We start from the raw sequence: 24,531 nt of genomic DNA, 5'->3' as shown, positions 1-24,531 counted from the left end.
ATTTATTTCATGGTGTCCACAGTGATACCTGCATCCATCCAACTAAGCACAGCTTATGGTCAACCTTCCTTCATATCTGTGTCATTGACCACAACTTATTAGCAAAAGATCAGGTTTTGAAACATGGGTCTTGGTCAAACAGGGATGGGAACTCAAGGGTGAAATTGATGGAACTATCCTGACTACATTTAAAATTGAAACCATCAATAGGCCTTAAGGCCAGACAAATGTCTGTATCCCAAGAGTGGATCAAGGATCCCATAGTCTCATGTTAATGGGATCCAGCAATGTTTTTTGGGCTCCAAGCACAAGTCTCATTGAATCCATACAGACAGAGAGTGAGAGCCCTTGGTAAAATACAGGCACATCTGCTTTCTTTTGATGTAAAAGTGTATGTTCTGGGACATCAATCAGTCCCTATGGCATAATACAAAATTGGTCAATCTCTGCACAAACAGGCCAGCATAATAAGTATCAGAAGTGGTGTCACACACTTGTGCATGCTTTTACTGGGTCACCTCAGACTTTCAGAGACAGAGGTCCTGGTTTGCTAACTGCCTGCTGCAAAAACATTCAATTGCAGGAAGCATGACAGCCTTCTTCCCTTCAATGAGTGCTGTGAAATGTAACAAGCATAACTGAAAGCTTATCTTATACAATTGGAGGTCTTCTGAAGGAAGGTTAAGACTAAGATTTCAGAGAACAGGGGGCCACAATAAATGCACTGAATACTGACATACTTGTCTAAATTGCCATCTTAGTTAGCTATCAAAATAAAATAATTTCAGTCCCATTATGTCTTCAAATAAACCCCCATAGGCCAATGTAGAGGTTCTACCAGAATTAAAACAAAATAACAACAAAGAATTGTATTTTAACAATATAGGAAATACATGTTTTAACATGCGCCCTACAGCAGACATTTCTATTCTACCCTAGTCGAGCTGGGCAGATCCAGCATGCAGTCTTGGAGAGACAAATACACACTTCACCCGCCATCCACGCAAGTTCAAACTGTGGAAACACTGGTCACATTTTCTTCAGACCAGCACCAGCATGTAGTAAAAGTATGTAGTTGTATTACCTGTTCTGAAGCTGGTGACATAAGGTCACTGTCTTCACCTTCAAAAACTAGATAATCAACTTTAGCACATTGCAGCCAAGCCCAAAGTTGGAAACTGCTCAACCAGTCTGCTTGGAACCTTTATCAGAAGACAAAGAAGACATGATTTTATTTGGTTAAAGGGTTTGCAAGTTGGGACTTGGCTGTAATGTCCTAGTGCTTTGTGCAGTTTTTGAAGGTCAAGATAATGACCTAAGGGCACCAGTTTCCAAACAGCTGATGAGACTGCATTCTAGCATGTTATTGGTCCTGGTTTAAAGAAAATCTGACTGGTGGTTCCATAGTTTGAACTTGGCTGCATGGATCATGCTGAAGTAGTGTTGGCCATCTTGGGGACCCAACACAAACTTACTGTGCCATTCAACTGTGGCAAATCTAGCAAAATGGCTTTACAGTAAATATATATATATATATATATATATATATATATATAAAGTTCTAAAATATTTTGCTTTGCACAGCCCAGGGTATTTTGCCACCTTAGATGCAAGGGGTAGAATACAAAATGCAAGTTTTGGGATAAAAATTCCTCAACTGGGAAGGTAGGTAACATTATTTGTAGGCAGCTCATGGTGCTTTGGGGAAGTACTGCTGTAATGCTGTGGTGCATGCAAGACAAAGAAGCCTATATCTTCCTGTCTGGATAACCTGAGGATGACTGCATAACCCCCTGTAGCAAGACATCCATCAATTTAATTAGAGTGCTTAGATCAAAAACACTAAGCCAATACCAAGCATTATGCTCGCACCAACTTTTATTGCTTGCTCTGAATGGGTGAACCAACTACAAACAATGCCACACTAGACACACCAGTGTCAGCATGGTGTCTCTGGACCCATGACATTTTACTTTGTGCTAAAAGATTGTGATGCATTTATAGAAGCTATAAATTTGTTAACAGAAAGATACAATACCAAAAAATGGATGATAAATTCATTGTAATTATGGCCCATTTTGAGAAGAATCAACTGTCAGTGCCAATAAGCAGAGATAAGATTAAGAGACTGCTCCTTGTTGTAAAATTATTGACCTGCACCATTTCAGTCATGAATGGACCTACCCACTTATCTTGTTGACTGGTCTGCAACCTTTTGCTGGCTGGCACTCACATGCATCATACTGAGATCATGCCACATTGCACTGAATCTCCAAAGTATTCTTTTGAAAGAATGTGCTTCTAACCATTAAGACTTGGGGAGTATTCACCCATGACTTATTTTAAAACATGACTACTTTGAACCCTTGGCTTTTTACAGATGGAAATGGTGGTGACCCAGTAATTAACTTGTAAGTGGTTTCATTTTCAGCGTGCATGTACTTAAATTGTTAATGAGATGATGATGTTGAACTTTTAATACGACAGCCAGTCTCCAGCCCGCTCCAAAGTCAAATGGATGTAGGAAACTGGTTTGTAAGCCCCCATCCTGGTAGCGGCCATAACGCCGTGAAAGTCAAGACACGGCTAGTTCAGAAACTTCTCACATACCTCAATATCAGCACAAGTAGCAAAGAAACACAAACAACACTGCACAACTCACTTACTCGAAACCCGTCAACCTAGTCCCCTTCCACGACAATACGTTCCCAGTGGATGATCACGGTCATGTGATGTACCGAGACATAGTGATGGAAGCCATTGGGTGTGTTTACTGTGTTCGTAGCAGACCGGAATATATATGGTGGATCAAATGTTTTGAAGAAATATCTGTATAGGTTAAAACTATTTATGTCTTACATTACCTCCATTGATTTGATTTTTTCAGTTCAAATAGGTCTCTGAGATTAAACCTACCAATATTTCATGAAGAGTACCTGTACAGAACGCATTTCAATGAGCTTGCACCTACCCTAGGGCACAGTTCAGTCAATTAGGCAAAATCCGCAAAGAACGTTGGGTTGCAACATGTCTTTCGCTGTCAACTCAACAGGGAATCGAAACTGCCCGAAAACGAAGGATCGCATGGGCTCTATACAAGGTGTTTATATACGGGCAGAGAAGCGATGCAACCAATCCAACACGAGGATCGAAGTGTTCTGCTAAGATATAGTGCACTGAGAGTCAGCAAATTGTAGAGAAAACCAATTTTTCAGGTGTATCACCGCGGTCGTCCTGTTGAATGTTTTAACTAAGGGCGAGAGACATACCACCCACAATACTCCCACATCCATAGGAATGCATCAGTTTCGGCGTAAGTACAACAACTGATATAATTTAGAGCACGTTCAGTACATGTGACGAAACTAGCGTTGATGCAAGTTGTGTTACGCAAGGCGGCCGACGGTTGGTACGAAAGACCAGAGAAGCACTGCCAAAGCGACAGCTGTTTGCAAGATAGCCTGACCTCTTTGCATAAAAATCGACGTCAGCAGTCTCTGGATACTCAACAAATTTATATTTGAAGTGACAAAGAAACACGCTACCAAAATCTGGGCACTAGCACTGCACTGTCAAAAAATGGTGTCAAGATGGGCACTAGCACTGCACTGAACCATCTCAAGCTGTCCCTGCAGCATTTGGCATGTAATCGGCAGTTTTTCACGTGGTATCAGCAGCATGCCCTCAATGGCGACCTTGCCTACATTCTGCCGTCGAACTCACCCTCACGCCATTAATTCTCTAAATCATGACCACGTCCGGCTACACCCACTCCACCATCTGGGACTGAACGGCGGAGATAAACACACATCAACTGCGTTTCAGAGAATTGTATTTTGCAGGCTGGCAAGACAACTTCTACATACGAGCCAATATATGCCATATTCGAGAAGGTACATCCATGGATCCCCTAAATCGGGAAACACACACGCGCAGCTGCGGCCCCGGGACAAGTCGGGCGCAATCCCCGGCCACTTCCGGCGCCGCACTCAGACGCCACGACACCAACAGTTGAGTATTTCATCGTTTCGCGCCAGCAACAACGCAGTGGGCCCGCCGGCCCGGACAGACGATCCGGCCAAAACAGAGAACAAGGCGCGTGGCCAGCTTGCGGCCCGACCACGGAAAGCACGGTGCGGCTCGGCTGGCGGGGCCCGCTCTGCCAGAACAGGTACCACACGCCGTCTAGCGGTCGCTGGCTAGCGGGGCCCACTCTGCCAGAACTGATACCACGCGCCGTCTGGTGGCCGCTAAGACAGACGTTGGAGCAGTAGGAGACAGGTCAGCGAGCGACAAAATGAACAGCTGGTCATGCAAGGAATGAAACGCAGGGATGATGATAGGACAACCAAGAGGAGGGAGGCAACGTCCGGAACCAATACGATCGTCAGATCTCTATTATCGCGGGCGGAGTACAAACCCCAATCAAATGTACTGTCAGGCATTTCCGGAAAGAAGCAGTGCGTCACAACAGGTGCGCAAACATCGCGAGCCACCCTGCGCCGCCCACGCAACAAATCAATCCTCTTGCCCCACCTGGAACACCTCACAAGTCAGTCGTTGTTGCAGCGTGACCCTCCTCACCCGAGGAACACAAACAACAGCCTGCGGGCACCACCGGCTCCACGCGCCGGCTCGCCACCGGCCGCCGCCGCCGCCGCATCCGACGCGCTCATTTAGAGTGAGCAGCTGGAATGGCGTCTCGGCGGCCGGCGCGGGGCCGGGTCCAGCCCAGCTCCGGCCCGACCGCGGAGACATCCAGACACGCGTCGGCAGCACGCACGACGACCCCCCTAGCGGCACTCCGCACCACTCCCGGCCCAGCGGCCAACAACGCGGCGCCGCCGCCGTTCGCAGTCCATCCCCAGCGGCGGTGAAGCAGGTCACGTTTTCCGACGTAAAATTATGATTATCGCAAACGTTGCCGTACCTAGCCGGAGGTAGTTCAACCAATCACCCACTCAGACTGCCGGATAAAACGCGCGCGCGCAGGCCAGTCTCACACGGTGTGCCAACAGGGCACCGGGCGGGGCGGGCCGCGTCGGACCCGATCCGGCCCGCACACGGCCCCGGCACGCATGCCCGATCGCTAAATACGCCTCGCGTATGCACAGAAAACAGCTACCTACGCTCTCTCGATGTTGCATATATACACATATACGCTGTGGACAGTTGCTCGAATAACGGACGAGCGACAAATTACCTACGATTACCTGCGTCCGCCGCGCGAGCGGCGCTAGCACGCTGCCATCACCGGCGTTTGAGTTCGTCGGCTCACTGCCGGCTATCCGCCGCGGCCGGTGCCGGGCGGCGCACGTCCGCGGCCGGCGCAGTATCACAAGGCGTGCGCGCGGCCGGCCTGCCGTCCCAGCAGTTACAAGATGGCGCACGACACCGAGCAGCACCGGCTGCTGCCCGCTTTACTCTTCTGGCGCGGGTCTGCAAGCGAGACGAACGGCGTGAGAAGCAGGTCACCAAAGCCAGTGACGCGAAGGTGGGCGCGGTATGGCGCGCCACCAGGCTGTGAGGGACAGGGGCTGTTCAGCCTCGCTGGGAGCTGCTGATTGATCCGCACATGTGACAGCCTGCTTCATCCATGTACATCAATATGACGGAAGAAAAGCATTGGCACAGCTCGTTAGGGCATTGGTTCACAGCTGAGATTAGAGCAATTTCCGCTGCTGTGGCAGAACAGATGCACTTAATGGCTAACAATAGCCTCAATAGGTCGTGTGTAATGATTCACAATTCTTTCTGAGCCGTATTGATCGTTGCTACGCCTGGAACTCATGAGATTCAGCATCAGGCAGTGCGGGAAGCATAGCGCGAGCTGCAGAACAATACCTCCGCAGCCACGCTGTAACGGTACGGGTGACAAATGAAAAAAAAATGTGGGAGAGAGCATTATCGCTCACCCTAGAGTGAGGACACAGTGATTAATTCATCTTCACAAAGAACAAACCACATCAACAGCAATATAAATGGCAAATGGACTACAGTTTAATCGTTTTTGGGCTAGTGAACTTCTCATGTCATACTGCACGACGGAGAAAAGATCCACAGATGACCCTGAACACACAGCATCCGGACTGCTTTCCAGAGCTTTTACTCATTTCCAAAAACTATCTATTCATTCCATGTGTCTGTTGTTCCCATGTGTACACCTTTGCTCCACCGGAGTAGCACGTCAACAGGCGAGGGTTCGCAGAATTAGCATCACTGGCGCCGGGCCATACCTTGTGAGTTGGGCTCCGGCAGCGTCTCGCGCGGCACCAGGTGCATGACGGTGGTCTTGCCGAGCGGCAGACCCAGCGCGCCCAGCGTCACGTTGTTGTGCAAAAATCGGCCCTGGTAGATTAGCCGCAGCACCTCCGCCTTCGCCACGGCCTCCTCACTCCAGTCTGTGGACATTGGGACACAGGCTGATATCAAAGACCTCCTCACTCCAGACTAGGGGCATCAGGACAAAGGCTCCTAACCAGGGTCTCCTGACATCAGTCTGGGCACATTGCGACATTACAATAAGAAAACCCCACTCTAGAATGGGGGTCAGGCCCGAAGATCCGCCATGGCAGTGTGGGCACAACACCAATCTCTTTTAGAGATGTCTTGAAGAAGGAACTTTAAAAGAAGCCTTTTGGAGAACTTTTTTGGTTGCATGTCTTGCAAGAATAACACGACGACCAAGTCACGTGATAGGCATAGCCTGTAGCAAGGACCCTGCAACCACCACTCCTGTATTGCAGAATGCATTCAGTGTGTTTATTTGCTTTTGACTTCAAGCTAAATCGCATCAGGCTTACAGTACATAATCATCTGCAGACATGTGGGCTGACGAAATCTATAAGCATGTCTGGTGATGCATGTTTTAAATAAAACATTTGTGTTACTTGTCGCCCAAAAGAAAACAAAATGTTGATAATGGTACAATTCAGAATAGTCACATATGACAGTGCCATTCATTTGGGATGATATTTTATGGTCTTTACTTGTCAGGTCACTTGCTGAAAACAGCTGTAGTGCTTCCAGCAATTTCTAAACGTGTTTTTGTAGCACTAAACCAACTTCCTTTTTTACCACCAAACATTCCAGTCTGGATCACATGATGCTAAGAAATCAATCCTAGCCGCAAACACCTATTCTGCCGACACTACATGCCAGTCCACAGTGTGCGGCGCTAGTGGTCAGGTGTCCGCCCCTCCAACAACGGAGCTCCCGGAACGGCCACCCGTCCATGCAGGCGTGACCGTGCAATGTGACTGTGGTGAACATGCAATGAAGGATCAGCACAAAATAAAATACCTAAATTGAAGAACCTACCCAAGAAAAGGAAAGTTCACCCCATACATGACTTGTGGTCCTACTCCTGCTTACCGTAAAACTTCAGCTCAGGTTTTAGCTTTCAGAACTCAGCTTTTAGAGTCAACACTCCACTCAGGTAATGCTTGGCACTAAGCATTATGCTGGCCACTTCCCTTCGACGCAAGTGTCGACCACTTTTCGGCCATTTCTGACACCATTCAAACCACATGTCAAAACCCTACCCCGGAACCACGTGTACATCATCCGCTCCCGAAACGGGCCGAGCCGCTTACCTTCGGGCCACGTGTCGAACACGAACTGCGCGATGTCGCCGGCCGAGTGGTATGTGCCGAACAGGAACTCGCGACTCTTGCCGCTCACCATGATCAGCCGCAGGTTGATCTGTCGCCGGGGAAGAGCGCACGTGACTTAACGACGGCGCTCGCGCTGCTCCGAACCGCCGACGGCCAGCCCCTCGGTCACACAGACGTTGAACAGGTGCTATTTAGTTCAACTGGCACGTCAAATCGCAGTCAGTTGTCAAATCATTTGGCAGAAAGCTGATGGCTGTTGGCATGTGGCTGGCACTGGAGTAAATATGAGATCTTGAAAGTTGGCACATCGACAAATGGCTCTGGGTCCTGGAGTGGAGATAAGAGACTTTGCCAAGCAAGCAAATGCAAAGAAAGTTTTGCAATGTTTGGAACTACTTCAAGCTACCATATTTCATTTTGATACCTATTTTATATTTCACATGAGGTTGCAACTCCAATCACAAGGCATTCTCAAATATCATGCAGCTGGTCACATCAAAAGAAGAATACAACTTATTATGACACAATCAGAACATAAGCTTCTGATGACTGCTTTTTTTTCTCCCACGAAAGGATGTGGTGCCCATGAAATCAGTGGTATGCCTCTAATATATTGCAACAGCTCCGGGTGCATTATTTATCATCAAACAAGAGCTGAAAGGAATATAAGTTTATCCATTGCAAACTTTGGATTTCTTGATACTATATCCCAACCCATCTTTAAAGCAAATGCCCAGAGAGCATATCATCAGCATCCATTCTACAATGGAAGTACCAATCAGTTCAGGCATTACAAGGACCCTACACTAACAAATGCATCTTGCTAAAATGATTGTCAGAGCACCAATGGTTCCAACTAAATTACCTACAACCTCAACCACAGCATCAGGCCACCCCTCACAATGACTAGTAATGCCTGCTGGTCACGCACCTTGTCAGCTGGTATGCTCTTGTTTCGACTGGAGCCCGGACGAGACATGGCTACTTTGGCCTCTGTTGGCCGCGCCGTCCTTGAGGGAGACTGCGGCAGGTCGGCAGCCTGCTCGGCTGGCTCTGCCTCCTGCTGGGACAGCTCTGCAGGCAGCTCGCCTGGCTGTGCGGGCTGCTGGACTGTGGCCGTTGGCAGCAGGGTAGGCACGGCCGGCGGCGGGCAGCTAGTTTCCTCAACGGGATCCAGGGTGGCTCATGTGGGTTCACTTATTGATCCTGCGGGGGCCCATTGCGAGTCAGATAAATGAATGCCGCTCGAGGGCACACAGCACTAGCCTCCCGAGGATGCTGCACATCAGCATTGGACAGTTCATTGGGGACCTGGATTTGAACCTGAAATGGCCAAGTCATGGAGATAGAAAACCTATCTGCCCAATGTCACCTGTTGTAGTGTCTTGTGAATGTGCTGGCATTAAAAAACAGCACAAACCATTTTGTTTTGATACATTTCTGGGGTCCAAGCTTATGCTAAGCAGTGCCCACTGCCACATGAACAGCTCCCTGGAATTTAATTGCAATTCCAGTATGACAGCAAAACTTCTGGCAAAAGTTGAATGTGATGCAATCCTCAGCATGGTACACTGCACCCTCTGATGTTATCTGACCTTGACCAGCAGCTACCATAAGGGCAGACTATCCCAGTGAGTGGCAAAACAAAGGAGCACCACAGTGTCTTGAGGCTACTCTTTGCACCACTGGTGGATTGGAAGGCAGGTGCTCATCTGCTCTGCTGCTCCCCAAACTTATGCACAATACTTCACCTGTTTGGGACTTAAAAACACTGTTGTACATGACCCTGGCCAGGGAGTCAATGCAGCAGCAGAAATGGTTATTTCCCCTTTATAGACCAAACCTCCCCTACATAGGTAGCATATACTGCATCTATTCACCAACATTGAGCCTGATAATATATTTTCCTCAGTGCATGATGCTGACAGCTGAGCTGCATTAATATGTAGTCTTTACCAATAATTCCCACTAATCCCCTTATCATGGCCCAGCACAGCTCTATCATTGCTCTCCTAGATAAATGCCACCAGCAATATTATTTCCAGATGCCACAAAAACAGTGTGGAAAGGGAAACAGCTTTCAGTGACCAGCCTGCTCATAACTTTTTATCTACTTTAATATTGGTTTTCAAAGATGTTAATGATTTTCTGCAAACCATTACTTTGCCAACCCTGGCTGAAATTGAAAAAATCAAAATTTACACCCATATTTTTACTTGCCATCAATAGGCTGACCTTAACACACTTCTGGAACTTAATATTTCCAGACAAAACACCCAACAAGTGGCCCTCAATCAATGTAGCACAAGGTATGATAACCTAATGATGATGATTTGGGGTTGTAGGGTGCATCAACTGCTGTAGGTCATACAGCACCCATACAATGACCTAATAAAAAATGAGATGAGACAAGCCCAGTTACACCATTTGGTATCCTTTAAATATAAGATGCTCTAGGTGCCATAATTTCTGTTGTAATCAAATATGCTCCTTGAAATGACAATGACCTAATAAAAAATGACATTTCAAGGAGCATATTTGATCACAACAGAAACTGTGGCACCTAGAGCATTTTCTTATGCTTAAAAGGATACCAAATGGTATAACTGAGCTTGTCTCATCCCATCTGACGCTTACTTCAATATCTTCAAGTGTCAGACATTTCTTTCAAAAAATTTCAAGCTCACTCTCCCCTGATAACACACATGTTGTGTTAGATGGAATCCTCACAATCTTTGTAATGCTGGGAATTTTTTTTTTGCCAAAGGTTTTGGCACAACATATAATTGCACCTTATTAAGATTTTGTACTACCAAAACCCCACCATCTGCCTATCTATACCACTGACGAAATGTGTTCAAACTGATTTCATTGGTGCTACATAAAAACAGCTAAAAGTTAAACAGGTTAGTAAGGTGACTAGGATCCAACTTACCAAACTGCTACCTACATCAGAAAAACCCTGAAATCAAGCTTTAACAAATGACTCAGACACACAAATGCCATCAGCAACTTTAATTATTTTGAAGATACTTAAAAACATCACCATAATACGAACAGTTTAAGCAGGTCACCACATCACGCTTAGGTCACGAACTGGTACACAATATAAAATCAGCCCACGGGTTGCAAAGTGACTTCAGTTATGAAACAAGCCAAGCCTCGAATCAGTTTCTTACAGTGCGAATCGTTCCATGAATGTCCCATGCTGAGATTAAATCACAAGAGAGATCTTGAAATGAATGCTCAGAATATAACCAAGTAAACATCTACTTGACCACCATAAACAAATAAAACATGGCGTGCGACTTTTCCCTTGTCACAGTGCCAGCTTTAGTTCTCTAAAATACCGCAAGAGGTGTGGGTAAGGTCATTTTGATGTATAGCTAAAAGAAGAACAAAAGCTGTATTTTGTTACTGAAGGCTCGATGATATATTTTATCATATAATATTAACATAATATACTTAAATAAATAAAAAGTACCTGCCTATTATGCAATGTTTGGTTTTATATAGCTCCGTGTAAAAAATGGCGGCGCACATAGGAAGGACTTTCTGCTTCAGGGCTTTTTCACATTCTAAGGCCAGTCCTTGGAAGGTCATTAAATCAACGAGATGGATAACGGGAGTGACGTCGTTGGATGGTGAGTATACTATTTAATTAACCACTCACTATGTCATGATTTGGTGTGCTGAAGACATTCTTGCTGTACTGACTTCGTACCACATGCGCCGTGTAAGCGTTCGTAATTTCTTCCGGCTTCTGCGTTTCTAAATCATAGTTGTGGTGCTACTTATCCATCATCGGTATTATTTTCTTTGCATCTGTGCAAGACAGACAGGATTTGGGGTGTATATGATACACTTTGAGTGCCAGCAAAAATTTTGGAACGGGTGAAACACACTCAAAGACAAATCCAACTATTAAATTGACCTTTGCAGCCACTGATAGCATGTTCAAAGAGTTTTTTGGGGAAAAATCTTCCTTTTTAAAAAGTGTGTTGTACAGGCTGTTTGTGTTTTTTCAAAGGTATTGTTTTAGCAAGCACATTGTCCATGGAAAATTGTAGCTATCACCTTAGTTAACCTCTCCCATTTAAGTTACATGGAATTTTTAAAATATGTGATCTCATGTCCTACCCCATGATAAAGCTCACTAAAACATTAAAATGCCCATCACATAATTGAAATTCAACCCTTGATTTTTACTACTAACATATTGTGAAGGACATCTGGAGAAATGACACACTTCCTGATTTACGGTTCCTGTGCCTGTGTTGCTGATTTACAAGTAGTCATTGGCTTGCAGGAAAAATTATGCAGTTCTACACCTACTTGAGAAATAAAGGTTGTTTGTGCCACTAACTTGGCCTTGACTTAAAGCTCAAAACATCACTTGAACATGTGGAAAGAGGTCCATCACCAGCATGTCTTCCTGCCTGCAGCATCATCTGGACTCACAGAAGAGCAACAACAAGTACAAAAGCTTGCCCTAGACTTTGCAAAAAATGAAATGGCTCCTAAGATGTCAGAATGGGACCAACAAGTAAGTTGATGCTTGCACAGGGCTTAAAGACTTTGTCCTCTGGTAAGGCAATTTCCCCTGGCTTAAGGTTCTGATGCACTAAAAACAGCACCCTGCGAGATGGAGCTCTGCCATGGTGCACAGGTATAAATTTTGTAGTTAGTTAACCTTTGCTTTATTTTGTATGTTCATTTCTGCCTTAGTGTATTCTCAGAGGCTCCCATTAGATCTAATATACCAAATAAGCCTGGGCCACGCAAATTGACTACAGTTATGAAACATGCCAGCTTTTGAATCAGTTTCTTATACTATGAATTGTTCCATTAATGTCCTATCCTGATTTTAAATCAGGTAAGAGAGATATTTAAGGAAATCTTCATGGAAAAGCTGCCATCAAACTGCATGGCATTTGTGTGTCTGTCAATAATGAATGTGACCTGTGAAAGGTCAAACCAGTTGACACAACCCAATTAAGACTTTCTAGACCCCTTTTGGCATATCAAGTACCAGGTATGCCATAACAATGTTAAAGGCAGGACTGCCTTGGTCTTGAACAATTTTTGGACTGGTATTAGTGGGTATGGGTACAAATCACCTGTGATAGATCATGTTGGGTCAAATGGGTGAAGGCTGTTATATATTATATTATAGTTTGTAAAGTTACTAGAATGTCATAAATCAAACAAGCCACATGAGAATGATGAGAATGGGGTTCAAAGGATATATTCGAGCTGTAGAAAGGTGTCATTAGGATCTAAGCAAGATGATCTTCTAATGGTCAAATTTTGTCACAAAATTCAAAGGTTGATCTACCGTGACCATGGATGGCCTGCCCCTGCAATAGCCACCAGGATGTTAATTTTGCACTGCAAAGTGGCCAAGACTAGACAAGAAGTGTAAGAAAACACTTCGGTGTGCACTTCCCGCAAGAAGTAATTTTTGTTTGTCACCTTTGAACGAAATGTCAGCGACATAACCTCGAGAATGGGGTCATACTTCACAAGCTGTTGATGTCAAAAAACTTCAAATCTGCATGAATTGCATGAAAATGTGTACTCAAAACTGATCAGAAGTTATTTCGGAGCAATATTAGGGAGGCTCCTGAGCGCCCCTCCCCTCATGGGGGTAACTTAAAGGGCCAGTTCCAAACTTGGTTACTGGTTTTGAGCTGCAAGAGCTAGTTTCTGACCTACACGCCTGCGAATATGTACAGGCTTTTTCGGGCAGACTATTTCAAGGTCATCAAAGCCTCCGTAACGCCATAATAATGATTTTCAAATTGTGTTGTTCCATAAGACATGTGTCGATCAAGACCACGAAAAAATTGTCGATTCGTTCATGTCTGGCGCCCGCGACCACAATTTCCAGATATAACGGCCGTCATTTGGCTCTATCAGCGTTGTGCAAGATGCGATGGCGCAATCAAATGAGAACGTATTGAAAGGCACATTTACTAAACAGTGATATTTTGTGGTCTTGAGCAGTCTTTGACACTTAGAAGCAAATTTGTAGTTACAATTAAACTTGCTTATTCATGCCTGCTGCTTGCCGCAATGTCTCGAAATGTGGACCATTCCCTTGAAGGGATTTTTGTCTCGTGTTGCTCCAAAAAATCGGTGCCTCAATATACGATCGTTTGAATAGTTGCTGCTAACCTATCTGTGTCAGAATTTCCCCTGTAGCTGAGGGGCTGATTCACTTGTAGTATTTCAACTTGCCGAGAGGTGGCGGTGTTTACTGGACCGTGTTTGCTGGACCCAAATATCGTTGTATGATTATGTGTTGGCCCTATCTCGTGCCATTCTTTCACATTTTGCCGCGAATTTGCATTTTTTCACTGGCATTTACATGCGTGGTTATGAAGTTTGCCTTACGGTATTCGATTCTTAGCCTTGTGTCCTTCACAACCCGTCCCACTGGCAGAATGCTTGCATTATGTAGCACAAAACGTGATTTGTATTTGAAACTTGCACTGAAAGCAACACACTGGTTGATGGCCAGCTGAAGTCTGTTGGTGCCAGAAATTGTGCAGACGTATGCCACGAATGACTCAATGATCATATTTTTTTTGACTTTGGGCAACACATGGCCAGTGAGATGGCGGTGTTGGCGTAACGTGTCTTTTTTGTGTATGCCCGGATGACCTTGAAATAGTCTGCACGAAATAGTCTGCACAAGCTCAGGGAAGAGCGTCAAGCTCAGAATCTTGTGTCTTGAGTCTTAAAAGGGCATGGCTGTGGACATTCAAACCCCCATAAATGTGTGGAACACTCCATTTAAGTAGCTGAAATGTGCATGCATCTAGGAATTACATCGGCGTTTCAGTAAGGGAAAACATCGTGGCTGTGAAACAGGAAGTCCCAAGTTATGTACTCTGGATGGCCTGTCGATGCCCAGCCGCCTCATGCAATAGCTCAATCTCGTCATCGAGTGGTTTGTTAAGTCCAAAGTCCGTTTGATCACCAGTCATGAAACATAAAGCCAACCGCGAACTCAACACACCAAACTTCGATTTGTTCTTCTCTGACAGCTAACGGAGGGCATCACATAACCCCGATAATCCGGCCCGATGTGTCGGAGACGAGACGGCTGTCCTGCTGCCTGCCGTCCGCCGGGGTACGGTGACGTTCACTGACCGTCGGCTGCCGCCCCGCCAGGAGGTGTTCCCGGTGGAGACGATGCGGCGCGCGGCCGCCCTCGGCTTCGGCGCAATCTACGCGCGTGAGGAGCACGGCGGCACCGGACTGTCGCGGCTGGACGCGTCGCTCGTGTTCGAGGCGCTCTCGCAGGGCTGCGTCACCACCACCGCCTACATCAGCATTCACAAGTGAGAGCGGCAGACGGCGGCGGTGCAGTTTGCGGTCGTGGTAGTGTTGATGATGGGACCGCACTCCTTTTGTGGCGTATGCTGCTACCTCTGGCGGTCTACCCATGCCTGTAGAGCGCACGCCGTGTTGGTTGAGTGTTCATATACACGTGATTCCCCGGATCGAGGATTGCCGCCAAGTCATTCTTTGGGGTGGTCGAGGGCGGCCAGCTGGTCGTGCTATTCTTGCTGTTTTCGGCAGCCAACCTCTGCGCTAGGCTGCGTCGAACGGTGTGGCTCAGCGTGGAAGAAATATCTTCATGACTTTGACTTTGTTTCTTTTTTAATTTCCTGTTGTCTAAACAGCTAAATGAGCTTGTAAGCCGGCATGTTAACTATATATTTGGTTTGCGTATTTTCCGTTTGAGTGCTGGCTCCGTTCTTACGCTGCAAAACGCCACGGTATCAGGCCGAGCTTACCCGCTGTCCCAGCTAATTGGGACTGACTGGGAAAAGCGACGGGCGCCCAGAGCCACCGCCGTCCATGCCCGTGTCTGACGCCCCATCCTCTGTCCCACTGCAGCATGTGCGCTTGGATGGTGGACGAGTTCGGCTCGACCGAGCAGCGCGCCGCCTGGCTGCCGTCGCTCGCCTCGATGGAGCGGCTCGCCTCGTACTGCCTGACGGAACCGGGTGCCGGCTCGGACGCCGCCTCGCTGACGACGGCGGCCAGGCGTGACGGCGACCACTACGTACTGAACGGCTCCAAGGTAGTTGGCCGCTTGGTTCTGCGGCGCTGCTCGATGGCCGGCGGCGGGTGGCGTCTCCAGAGAACAGCGCCTCGCCGGCGGCGGGTGGCTTCCCCGGAGGACAGCGCCTTGCCGGCGGCGGGTGGCGTCCCCGGAGGACAGCGCCTTGCCGGCGGCGGGTGGCGTCCCCAGAGGACAGCGCCTTGCCGGCGGCGGGTGGCGTCCCCGGAGGACAGCGCCTCGCCGGCGGCGGGTGGCGTCCCCGGAGGACAACGCCTCACCGGCGGCGGGTGGCGTCTCCGGAGGGCATCGCCTCGCCGGCGGCGGGTGGCGTCTCCAGAGAACAGCGCCTCGCCGGCGGCGGGTGGCGTCCCCGGAGGACAGCGCCTCGCAGGCAGCGGGCCGAATGCCCAGGTTTTTGTGTTTCTCCCCGGAGTATTGTTAGCGCGGCCCACGTGCGTCCCATCCGAATGCTAGTGGACTGTGCGCCCCAGTCCCGACGCTGGTGCCCCGAATGACGGCCGATGGTTCCGATGGCAGGCTTTCATCAGCGGCGGCGGCGAGACGGACTTGTACGTGGTCATGTGTCGTACCGGGCAGCCGGGACCGCGCGGCATCAGCTGCATCCTGGTGGAGAAGGGAACACCCGGTAAGGCACGCCACTCCCTATTTCTGATGCTCTCCGCCCCGGCGCTGCTCGACCCCGGCGCCTCCCGTTCCCGGCGCTCCCCGTCCCCGGCGCTTCCCGTCCCAACGCTCATTGTTCCTGACGGTCTTTGTCGCCGTTGGCCTGTGCGCCCCGTTCTAGTGCCATTAGGTAGCTGACTGGCCAATGGACTCCATTGTTCCGGTCACAGGGTCGGTTTCTTGTTGGTCTCATAAAGTGAGCCTGTTTTGACTGAAGTATTCAGATGCTGTAATGGCCAAATTCAGGAGACGGGCTCTGAAGCCCTCGCAACGATCTGAAACCTTCAGAAAATAGAGTATTCCACGGGGTGATTGAGCAACCAACGCTTTGCTGGTGGCGTGTCTTCCGTTCCTACTCGGACATGTTGTCAGACGCCGGGTGAGATAGCTGTAAAAGCGTTTTAAAGGTTTCGGGAATAGTTCGAAATAGCTGTTTCAAGTGTTAACAACTGGAAGCTCGGAGTTCCTGTGCCGAATTGCGAGCTGTATTCGTTTGAGGGTGACTGCCTAGTTCGCTTATCGAACGTGCCCGTGTCACTGCCCCAGGCCTCGGCTTCGGTAAGAAGGAGAAGAAGATGGGCTGGAACGCCCAGCCGACTCGCGCAGTCATATTCGAGGACTGCCGCGTGCCGGTCGCCAACCGGCTGGGAGCCGAGGGGGAGGGTTTCGGCATCGCCATGAAAGGCCTGAACGGAGGCCGCATCAACATAGGTGGGCGAGAGCAGGTTCGGGTGTGCGTGTGAAGCCGGCGCTGGAGTGCGGTGTGCTGATTAAATGCGTGTTGTGTGAACGATTTTCCTCCGTTTTGCGGTAGCTTCAAATGCTCCGATCGTATAAATCAGGAGGCTGCCTGGGATAAGATACGCGCCGTCTGCTTGACTGTTTGTCATGTCGGCGGGCTGCTTATATGGGGCGCGGGAATCGCCGTCCAGCTGTGTGACAGCGCTGTGAATGAGACCCGCCGTGTGCCCTCTGACGGGTTGTCAGCCGCTCCCTGGAGGCGGCGGCGTGACCGGGACGGTGACCGGGCGCGGAAGCCGGCGCGGGCGGTGCTGGTCTCGAACGGTGTGCCGTGCCGTCTGGTCGGCTTCTGATTAGCGTTACGTGACGTCTGTTTTGGCGTTGCTCACAGCGTCGTGCTCCCTGGGCGCCGCTCAGGCCAGCCTCGACTTGGCCAGGGATCACGTCCTGGTCCGCAAACAGTTCGGCAAGCCGCTGGCCGACTTCCAGGTATGCGTCGGACCACGCTGTCCATGGTGTGCTTGCTTGGTGATGCTGGTGCGCACTGCAACACCTGTACCGGTCTTGGTGGAAAGCGCTGTGTTGAGATCGTCTCTGCGCTGTTCTGACGTTCCCTGTGGCTGGGTTGTCCTTTTCATATGAACAACGAAGTAGGCTGGTGCGACTCGCGTCACCGAAACTCGTCACTTGTCGGCCTTCAGGTGTTGTCACGACATCATCAGGCTGGTGCATGTGGACCTCCCCGTCTGTCTTCCGTCGACAGCTGACTTGTAACGTGGTCGCCGACTGACCTAACCTCATCCGACCTGACGTGACCCGACCGTTCGGTCCGCAGCACAGCCAGTTCGTGCTGGCGCGCGCCGCCACCGACCTGGTCGCCTCGCGGATGATGGTGCGAAACGCGGCGCTGGCGCTGCAGAGCCAACATCCGGACACCGTGGCGCTTTGCTCCATGGCCAAGCTGTTCGCCACCGACAAGTGCTTCGAGGTGCGTGCTGGGGGGGGGGGGGGGGGGGGGGGGGGGGGGCGGGACAGGGTGACGCGGTGATGTGACGGTGCCCGCGTGCACTGACCGGTGTGACGATCCCCGGAGCCGCGCTGGCCCCGGGTGACGCGGCGGTGTGACGTCCGCGTGCGTTAGCCGGTGTGACGATCCCCTGAGCCACGCTGGCGCCGGGTGCCTTGGTGGCGCGTGACGGTGCCCGCGTGGTGCGTAGCCGGTGTGACGATTCCCTGAGCTACGCTGGCGCCGGGTGCCTTCGTGGCGCGTGATGGTGCCCGCTGTGGCGATCCCCTGAGCTTCGCTGGCGCCGGGTGCCTTGGTGGCGCGTGACGGTGCCCGCGTGGTGCGTAGCCGGCGTGACGATCCTCTGAGCTACGCTGGCGCCGGGTGCCTTGGTGGCGCGTGACGGTGCCCGCGTGGTGCGTAGCCGGCGTGGCGATCCCGAGCTACGCTGGCGCCGGGTGACTTGGTGGCGCGTGGTGGTGCCCGCTGTGGCGATCCCCTGAGCTGCGCTGGCGCCGGGTGACTTGGTGGCGTGTGATGGTGCCCGCGTGCGTTGTCCGGTGTGACTATCCCCTGAGCTGCGCTGGCGCCGGGTGACGCGATGGTGTGATGGTGCTCGCGTGTGTTGGCCGGTGTGACGATCCTCTGAGCTGCGCTGGCGCCGGGTGACTTGGTGGCGTGTGATGGTGCCCGCGTGCGTTGTCCGGTGTGACTATCCCCTGAGCTGCGCTGGCGCCGGGTGACTTGGTGGCATGTGATGGTGCCCGCGTGCGTTGTCCGGTGTGACTATCCCTTGAGCCGCGCTGGTGCCGGGTGACTTGGTGGCGCGCATGGTGCCCGCGTGCGTTGGCCGGTGTGACGGCCCCTGCCCAGGGACGCCGTGCGCGTGCTGACTATCGGCGATGCGGTCTACGTGCGGGACCTGCGGGCGGTCGCGCGCGGCGGCGCGGCCTGGTGGCGCGCGTAAGAGCCGCAGACCATGTCCCGGAGCTGACTGACGTCCCTCTGTCGTCAGATCGTGAACTCGGCGCTGCAGCTGTTCGGCGGCTACGGCTACCTCAAGGACTACGGCGTCGAACAGTACCTGCGCGACATCCGCGTGCACCAGATTCTGGAGGGCACCAACCAGGTTATGCAGTTGCTGGTGGCGCGGCATGTGCTGAAGGAGTAGGCTGACGAACGGCGGCGGCGGCAGCTGTCCCGTGGCCAGACGGCTCCGCTCGCGCTGATGGTGGCTAGGACGATGCGGGCTGACGGAAAAGCAGGCTGTGCTGGGAAGATCAACCGGGGTCCGTGTGCAACCGACGTGCAATGCATTTTGTTCACTTAATGTTGTGAGGCGCTGATAGCGACGTAGTGAAGGCCCCGCTGTGGCCTGCAGATATTGGGTACCTTTTTTCGAGAAGGGGGTGTCTAGAGTTGTCTGGAGGGTGTCTGGAACGATGTTAACGGAGGTGTTGTACGACACGTTATGCTCATACGAAGATCGGGTCAGTTTGTTTTGTCTCGTATATAACTTTGAGGTAAAGACAGGTACTCATACATTGTACGCTAAGTAGATTTGTGATATGTGCAACCTATGTCTTTATGTAGATTTAGTTGACCTGTGTTGTCTTGGTGGCAGACCATTACATTTGTATCAACAGTGTGTTGATCCGCATTTGTGTACGGTGCGAGGAAACAGTGATGATTCCTGAACCTTGATACCTGTCGTCGGTAAAGGCTTTTGGGTAAGGTTCGATTGGATGTGTCTCGCATGCCTTTGGATGTTGGTATCACGTTTTTCCTGAAATAGTTGGGAAAGCAAGGGGCCGCTGAACACAATTTGGAATAGTTACCAACAAAACCCAGATATTCTGCATAAACCCCATTCGCCTGCATTTGTTGCAAGGTCCAGCCTTAATGTATGTATTTGAAAAAAACAAAGTGCCAAATAGCGGGCGTGGGCGTAAACGGTAGACAGATTGTTGTGGAAGAACACTCGTGTAGCGGTATGAGATATGTGGAGTAATGCGAACACCTTACTTTGAGCGTCAGCCGGATGGGTTTGTAGCACGAATTTCACTCGGCAAAAGCTTCGAGTCTTCATGGCGTGCGGATGAACGAAGACCTCAGATTTGACAGCCTGTCTGCGGTTATTGGCGATGACGCATCCGTCCCGACGCACCCGCCGGTCATGTGCCACGCACGGGGCCGCACGTGCCAGTATTGCGCAACAACGAACAAGCCGATCGGTTATCATAACATCCCACCCGGGGTGCGACACACTCAGGTGCTGAGGCTATACGGCGCACCTCATCCGAGGCAGGCGCCTCTGTACGTGCGAAGAGAACCCACGGTGCTCCAAGCCTCCGTTGAGGGACACACGGCAGCCCGACCCAACAGGCATGTGACGCATCAGCCGCTGGGCGCCCGCGACGCTCAGTGGAAGATCTCGACACTGATGACGTCGCGGACGGCGCGCTAAAGAAACACGGCCCATTGTCTTACCAAAACTAAGAGTGCATGACACGGTAGCTCCATACGCCTTCCAACCGACCTGGCGCAACTGCGACAGACAGCAGGTTGTCGCGAGCTCCGAACCGAGAATCGGCATGACGCTGTGGGGTACACCGAGGCGCCTCCGCTTGTGCAGTGAAAGACCACGAGGACCACGTATAAACCTCCATTCGCTCCAGACAAATATCAGCCCATCTCGTTCGTTCCGTGAGACTCACAATCCACTAGCCAGCGGGCTGAAGACTGGAATCGGCCGGTAGCAAAGGCAGGATCCCCGGACCAGTCACCGCTGTACGGTGGACTAACGGCCGCGGACAGCGGTGTAGCTGTGGGTGAGTTTCTGATGACGCGGTGGAGTGACGTTGGCAGTCTGGTGGCGTCATTCTCAGGTGACGATGTGGTGACGTCAGTCATCTGCTGTCGCTGGCGTGTGCGACAGCTGGTAATGACGGACGATCAATGGTAACGTGACAGTGATGGCCTCTATCAGCGGGCTGGGGTATTGGTAATGCAGTGGTTTGGCTCGAACGTGTGGGAAACCAGAGGCGCGGGGTTGGGATCCCCGCGGTGGCCGCCCTTCCTGCCAGGGCGAGAGGCATGAGCGACGCCATAGAGATCGGCTCAGCAACTGAGCGCGTCGTAAAATCACAATGACAGACAAACGCTCGGGCTGATCATGTGATATTCAAAGTAGCAGAGGGCAAAAAGCACTTGCACAATTGCGGCCGTTCGTTTTTGGCAGTGACCCTTATCTGTAGGCTAGTGAAAGAACGCTAAACTCGTGACCGGAGGATCCCAGTTGGAGTCGCGGCAATACCATGGAGAAAATTCGGGTAGCGGCGCGTACATTGCTGAAAGTCGCGAGCCATCTGGCGTTGCTCACGACTCAGTAGCGTTTGACAACGGCCAGAGGACTAACGTCGTGCAGATGTTAAGTAACACACCGCGAGAGGACGATGATCAGACCAGTTGTTGGCAGCGCGAATCAACATTAGGAATAGGGCCCAGGGCCCGCGAAAAGAATGAAATTTGGCACCCCTATCGGCATGAAGCTCTTCCATTACCCGGGTTTACAGAGGTCGCGTACCAAGCTCTGCTTGTCGCGTTAAGTTCTTAAACTATGTATTGCGGGCTGCTGCGACAGTTCGATGTCAAAATGACGCAATATGGCTGTCCTGTATGGACAGCAGCAAATCAGCGTTGCTATGGCTCGCTTTCCGATCGCCTTTCTCTCGTAAGGCAGCACAGCAATGTGTGGTGTGGTATTGAAAACAGATAAGGAATGCCCGAGCCTGTTCAAGGGGGAGAGGAACTTAACGGCCGACCAAACCTGTTGACAGCTCCATGCTCCGAGGCTATGGCACCGATTGGCATGACACCTTTACCATTCGGTGCCGCGTCATCAAAACCTATCTTTTCTGGAACATTGTGACCCTGGGTCAGGTTATAAGTCACCAATAACAAAAAAAAACACGAAAAAATAGTGTTGCAGACAACCCCATGTTCCTAGTCTATGGCACCGACTACTAATTTCTGGTGGTTTCGGCTGTTATCGGTGATTTTTGACCTGACTCACGGTCATCATGTTCTAGAAAGGATATGATATGGACTATGGCGCATCGCTCGGTGAAGGTTTCATGCTGATCGGTGCCGGAGGCTCGGAGCAGGGAGTTATCTGCAGCTATTTTTTGTGTATTTTTGGTGACCCTTTGACCTGCGACTAGATCAACATGTTTTGGAAAAGATACGATATTGAATATGGCACGTCTAGTGGCGAAGGTTTCATTTTGGTCGGTCATATAGACTCGGAGCATGTGGTTGTCAGCAACCAATTTCGGAGGTTTTGGCCGTTGCGGGTGATCTTACCAGACGCATGCCCACCTTATTCTGGAAAGGATAGGATACCGGCTGGGCGCATTGGTCGGTGAATGCTTGTTGCCGATCGGTCCCATAGGCTCGGAGCATGGAGTTGTCGGGAAACAAACCTCACTTCAAGTTCATGCTCTGCAAGTTGTAGGATATCGACTACGGCGCGTCGATTGGTAAAGGTTTTATGGTGGTCGGTGCCGAAGGCTTAGAGCGTAGGGCTATCTGCAACTATATGTTCTGACTTGTTTGTGCTTTTGGTCACTTATGACCTGATCAGATGTCACCATGCTCTGGAAAAATAGGTTATTGACCGAGCTCACAAGATACGAGATTCTGTACAAGCACGCATAGGTTCGGAGCGTGAGGCCAGCAATAGGCCTGGCCAGCCGCTCAGTCCCTCCTTTCAAGGTGCCAGGCGGTTTGTCGCGCTCTGTGTGGGCAGGATTGAGGCTGGGTCCACTGAGGGACCTCTTTCGCGCCTTCGCGCCACCAGGTGGCGGTGCAGCGGCATGGTGCACCCGAGCAGGCACTGAAGCGGCTGGCGGCTGGCCGGTCGATAATTGTCAAGTCCCACAACGGACCGCCCGGCAATTTTGACCCTCCACCCCCAATCTGGTGCAAACGTGGTACGTGTGCATTTGAGGTAAAAAAAGGAGCTGTAGCGACCGTCTAATGGCTTTCGGGACAATTCTCATGCATAACGAGACGCCATTTCGGCTGGATTGCTCCAAGTCTAGTAAGGCACCTCCCTTCAGGTTAGGTCTAAAACTGGCCAAAACGGCGCAAACATGGCACGTGTACACGCATGCGATACATGGGGACATGTGTCGACTATTTTATCCCTTAGGTATTGAATGTGCCGTTGTGCAAGCAGTCTGGCTGGCCGGTCGAAAATTGCAAGTCCAATAACGGACCTCCCGACAAATAACGTGCAAGACCACCGGAACTTTTGCAAACGTAGTATGTGTGCATCTGTGGCTCATTGGTGCCCGTCCAAAAATATCTCTGCACTACGGTCATTACATTTTAAGATAAGTTGTGCGTAATATATATATATATATATATATATATATATATATATATATATATATATATATATATATATTTATGAGTGTATGTGCTTACTTTTTCATTTATTTAATTAATACTGAAAACTATATTACTGTGCACAGTCATGTGAAGCGTAGGAGTGCTACGCATTCATACACATAGAGCTCACTCATTTTCTACAGATCATTTTAAGTGCTGTTATTTTGAACCTTAGTGTTTTAGAGCAACATGCAAAATAAACGTGAGTTGGCTGCAACTGCAACCGCAACAACCATCAAAATCAGGCATGGACTTGATTCCTCGGTTATGTACCTACGGTTAGCCGGCTGGGCGATGTAATCAGGTGATGGCTGATGACCAATGCAAAATTTTTCCCTCGTTGTAGAGGAGTACAACTTGTCCTAGCATTCAAGATATGTCAAGAACATGATGCACTAGTATAATAAGTGTCCCACTCAAAAACCAATGGAAATGACATTGCGACGTTGGCGGCGTGTAAAATTACGTTTAGCAACCGTGCGTAAAAAAACGTGGGGGATACATAACGTGGGGGATACATAACTGGGTACGTGCCTACCCTCGCCCGGGCGGCCGCCCGTCACTCAGAGCACTTTTGACATCGAAATACGACAATGTCATTCCAGAAAGTGAGATAATGATAAAAAACAAACATGAGTGCGTCATACACGTGCACGCGTATGTCGCCCGTGCCGTTTTGGCCGGTTTTGCATCCAGCCTGTAGGGAGATCTCTTACTGGACTAGAGCAATCCAACTGAAGTCGTGCCTAATATTGCGTGAGCATGGACCCGAAAGCGATGGCACGGTCGTTACAGCTCCGGCATTTGGACATCTATGTGCAAACGTGCTACGTTTGTACCAGTTTGGGTGGTCTTTCACCCTACTTGTTTTGGGGCTCCGTTGTTGGACTAGAAACAATTTTCGATCGGGCGGCCGTCTGTAACTCAGAGCGGCTTTAAAAGAG

At 50.1% G+C, this 24,531-nt stretch overlaps 3 protein-coding genes across 4 annotated transcripts in view; 1 reads left to right on the top strand and 2 right to left on the bottom strand.

Moving 5' to 3' along the window:
• The window catches only part of LOC119104117 (V-type proton ATPase subunit e), a 30,153-nt gene extending 27,421 nt beyond the window's left edge, over positions 1-2,732 (bottom strand). The window contains exon 1 of the mRNA XM_037227799.1: positions 2,667-2,732. The gene's annotated coding sequence lies outside the window, so the exon portion shown is untranslated. The remainder of the gene's footprint in view (positions 1-2,666) is intronic.
• A 1,083-nt stretch (positions 2,733-3,815) lies between these two features.
• On the bottom strand, positions 3,816-10,943 carry LOC119104114 (ubiquitin-like protein 3). Its single transcript, XM_037227792.1, has 5 exons — positions 10,796-10,943; positions 8,548-8,822; positions 7,596-7,704; positions 6,237-6,401; positions 3,816-5,439 (listed from the first exon to the last, which is right to left on the bottom strand). Exons 2-5 carry the CDS (start codon positions 8,593-8,595, stop codon positions 5,375-5,377), a joined length of 387 nt encoding a protein of 128 aa, XP_037083687.1. The 5' UTR covers positions 8,596-8,822; positions 10,796-10,943; the 3' UTR covers positions 3,816-5,374.
• Positions 10,944-11,160: 217 nt separating this feature from the next.
• Positions 11,161-19,782, top strand: LOC119104112 (isobutyryl-CoA dehydrogenase, mitochondrial). Of its 2 annotated transcripts, XM_037227788.1 has the most exons (9): positions 11,161-11,260; positions 12,062-12,162; positions 14,799-14,968; positions 15,531-15,717; positions 16,237-16,345; positions 16,930-17,094; positions 17,516-17,613; positions 17,960-18,112; positions 19,146-19,782. In XM_037227788.1, exons 2-9 carry the CDS (start codon positions 12,130-12,132, stop codon positions 19,299-19,301), a joined length of 1,071 nt encoding a protein of 356 aa, XP_037083683.1. In that variant the 5' UTR covers positions 11,161-11,260; positions 12,062-12,129; the 3' UTR covers positions 19,302-19,782. The 2 variants fall into 2 exon arrangements, with proteins under 2 accessions (XP_037083683.1, XP_037083685.1); XM_037227790.1 differs by lacking the exon at positions 12,062-12,162 and having other exon boundaries at positions 11,181-11,260.
• Positions 19,783-24,531: the final 4,749 nt, after the last annotated feature.

The sequence above is a fragment of the Pollicipes pollicipes genome, unplaced genomic scaffold (genome assembly GCF_011947565.3).
Source record: "Pollicipes pollicipes isolate AB1234 unplaced genomic scaffold, Ppol_2.1 Scaffold_5859;HRSCAF=6946_pilon_pilon_pilon, whole genome shotgun sequence".
Taxonomy (NCBI): Eukaryota; Metazoa; Arthropoda; class Thecostraca; order Pollicipedomorpha; family Pollicipedidae; genus Pollicipes; species Pollicipes pollicipes.
Note: the sequence above shows the minus strand (reverse complement) of the source record. Positions and strands in the feature narration are given on the sequence as shown.

Coding starts and splice junctions, on each gene's coding strand:
- LOC119104114 (XM_037227792.1), bottom strand. CDS start 8,595: ATGTCTCGTCCGGGCTCCAGTCGAAACAAGAGCATACCAGCTGACAAG. Junction 7,705..8,547: donor AGAGCATACCAGCTGACAAG/GTGCGTGACCAG, acceptor CCCCGGCGACAG/ATCAACCTGCGGCTGATCAT. Junction 5,440..6,236: donor GCCGGAGCCCAACTCACAAG/GTATGGCCCGGC, acceptor TCTCGCTTGCAG/ACCCGCGCCAGAAGAGTAAA.
- LOC119104112 (XM_037227788.1), top strand. CDS start 12,130: ATGGCTCCTAAGATGTCAGAATGGGACCAACAA. Junction 14,969..15,530: donor GCCTACATCAGCATTCACAA/GTGAGAGCGGCA, acceptor GTCCCACTGCAG/CATGTGCGCTTGGATGGTGG. Junction 18,113..19,145: donor CCACCGACAAGTGCTTCGAG/GTGCGTGCTGGG, acceptor CTCTGTCGTCAG/ATCGTGAACTCGGCGCTGCA.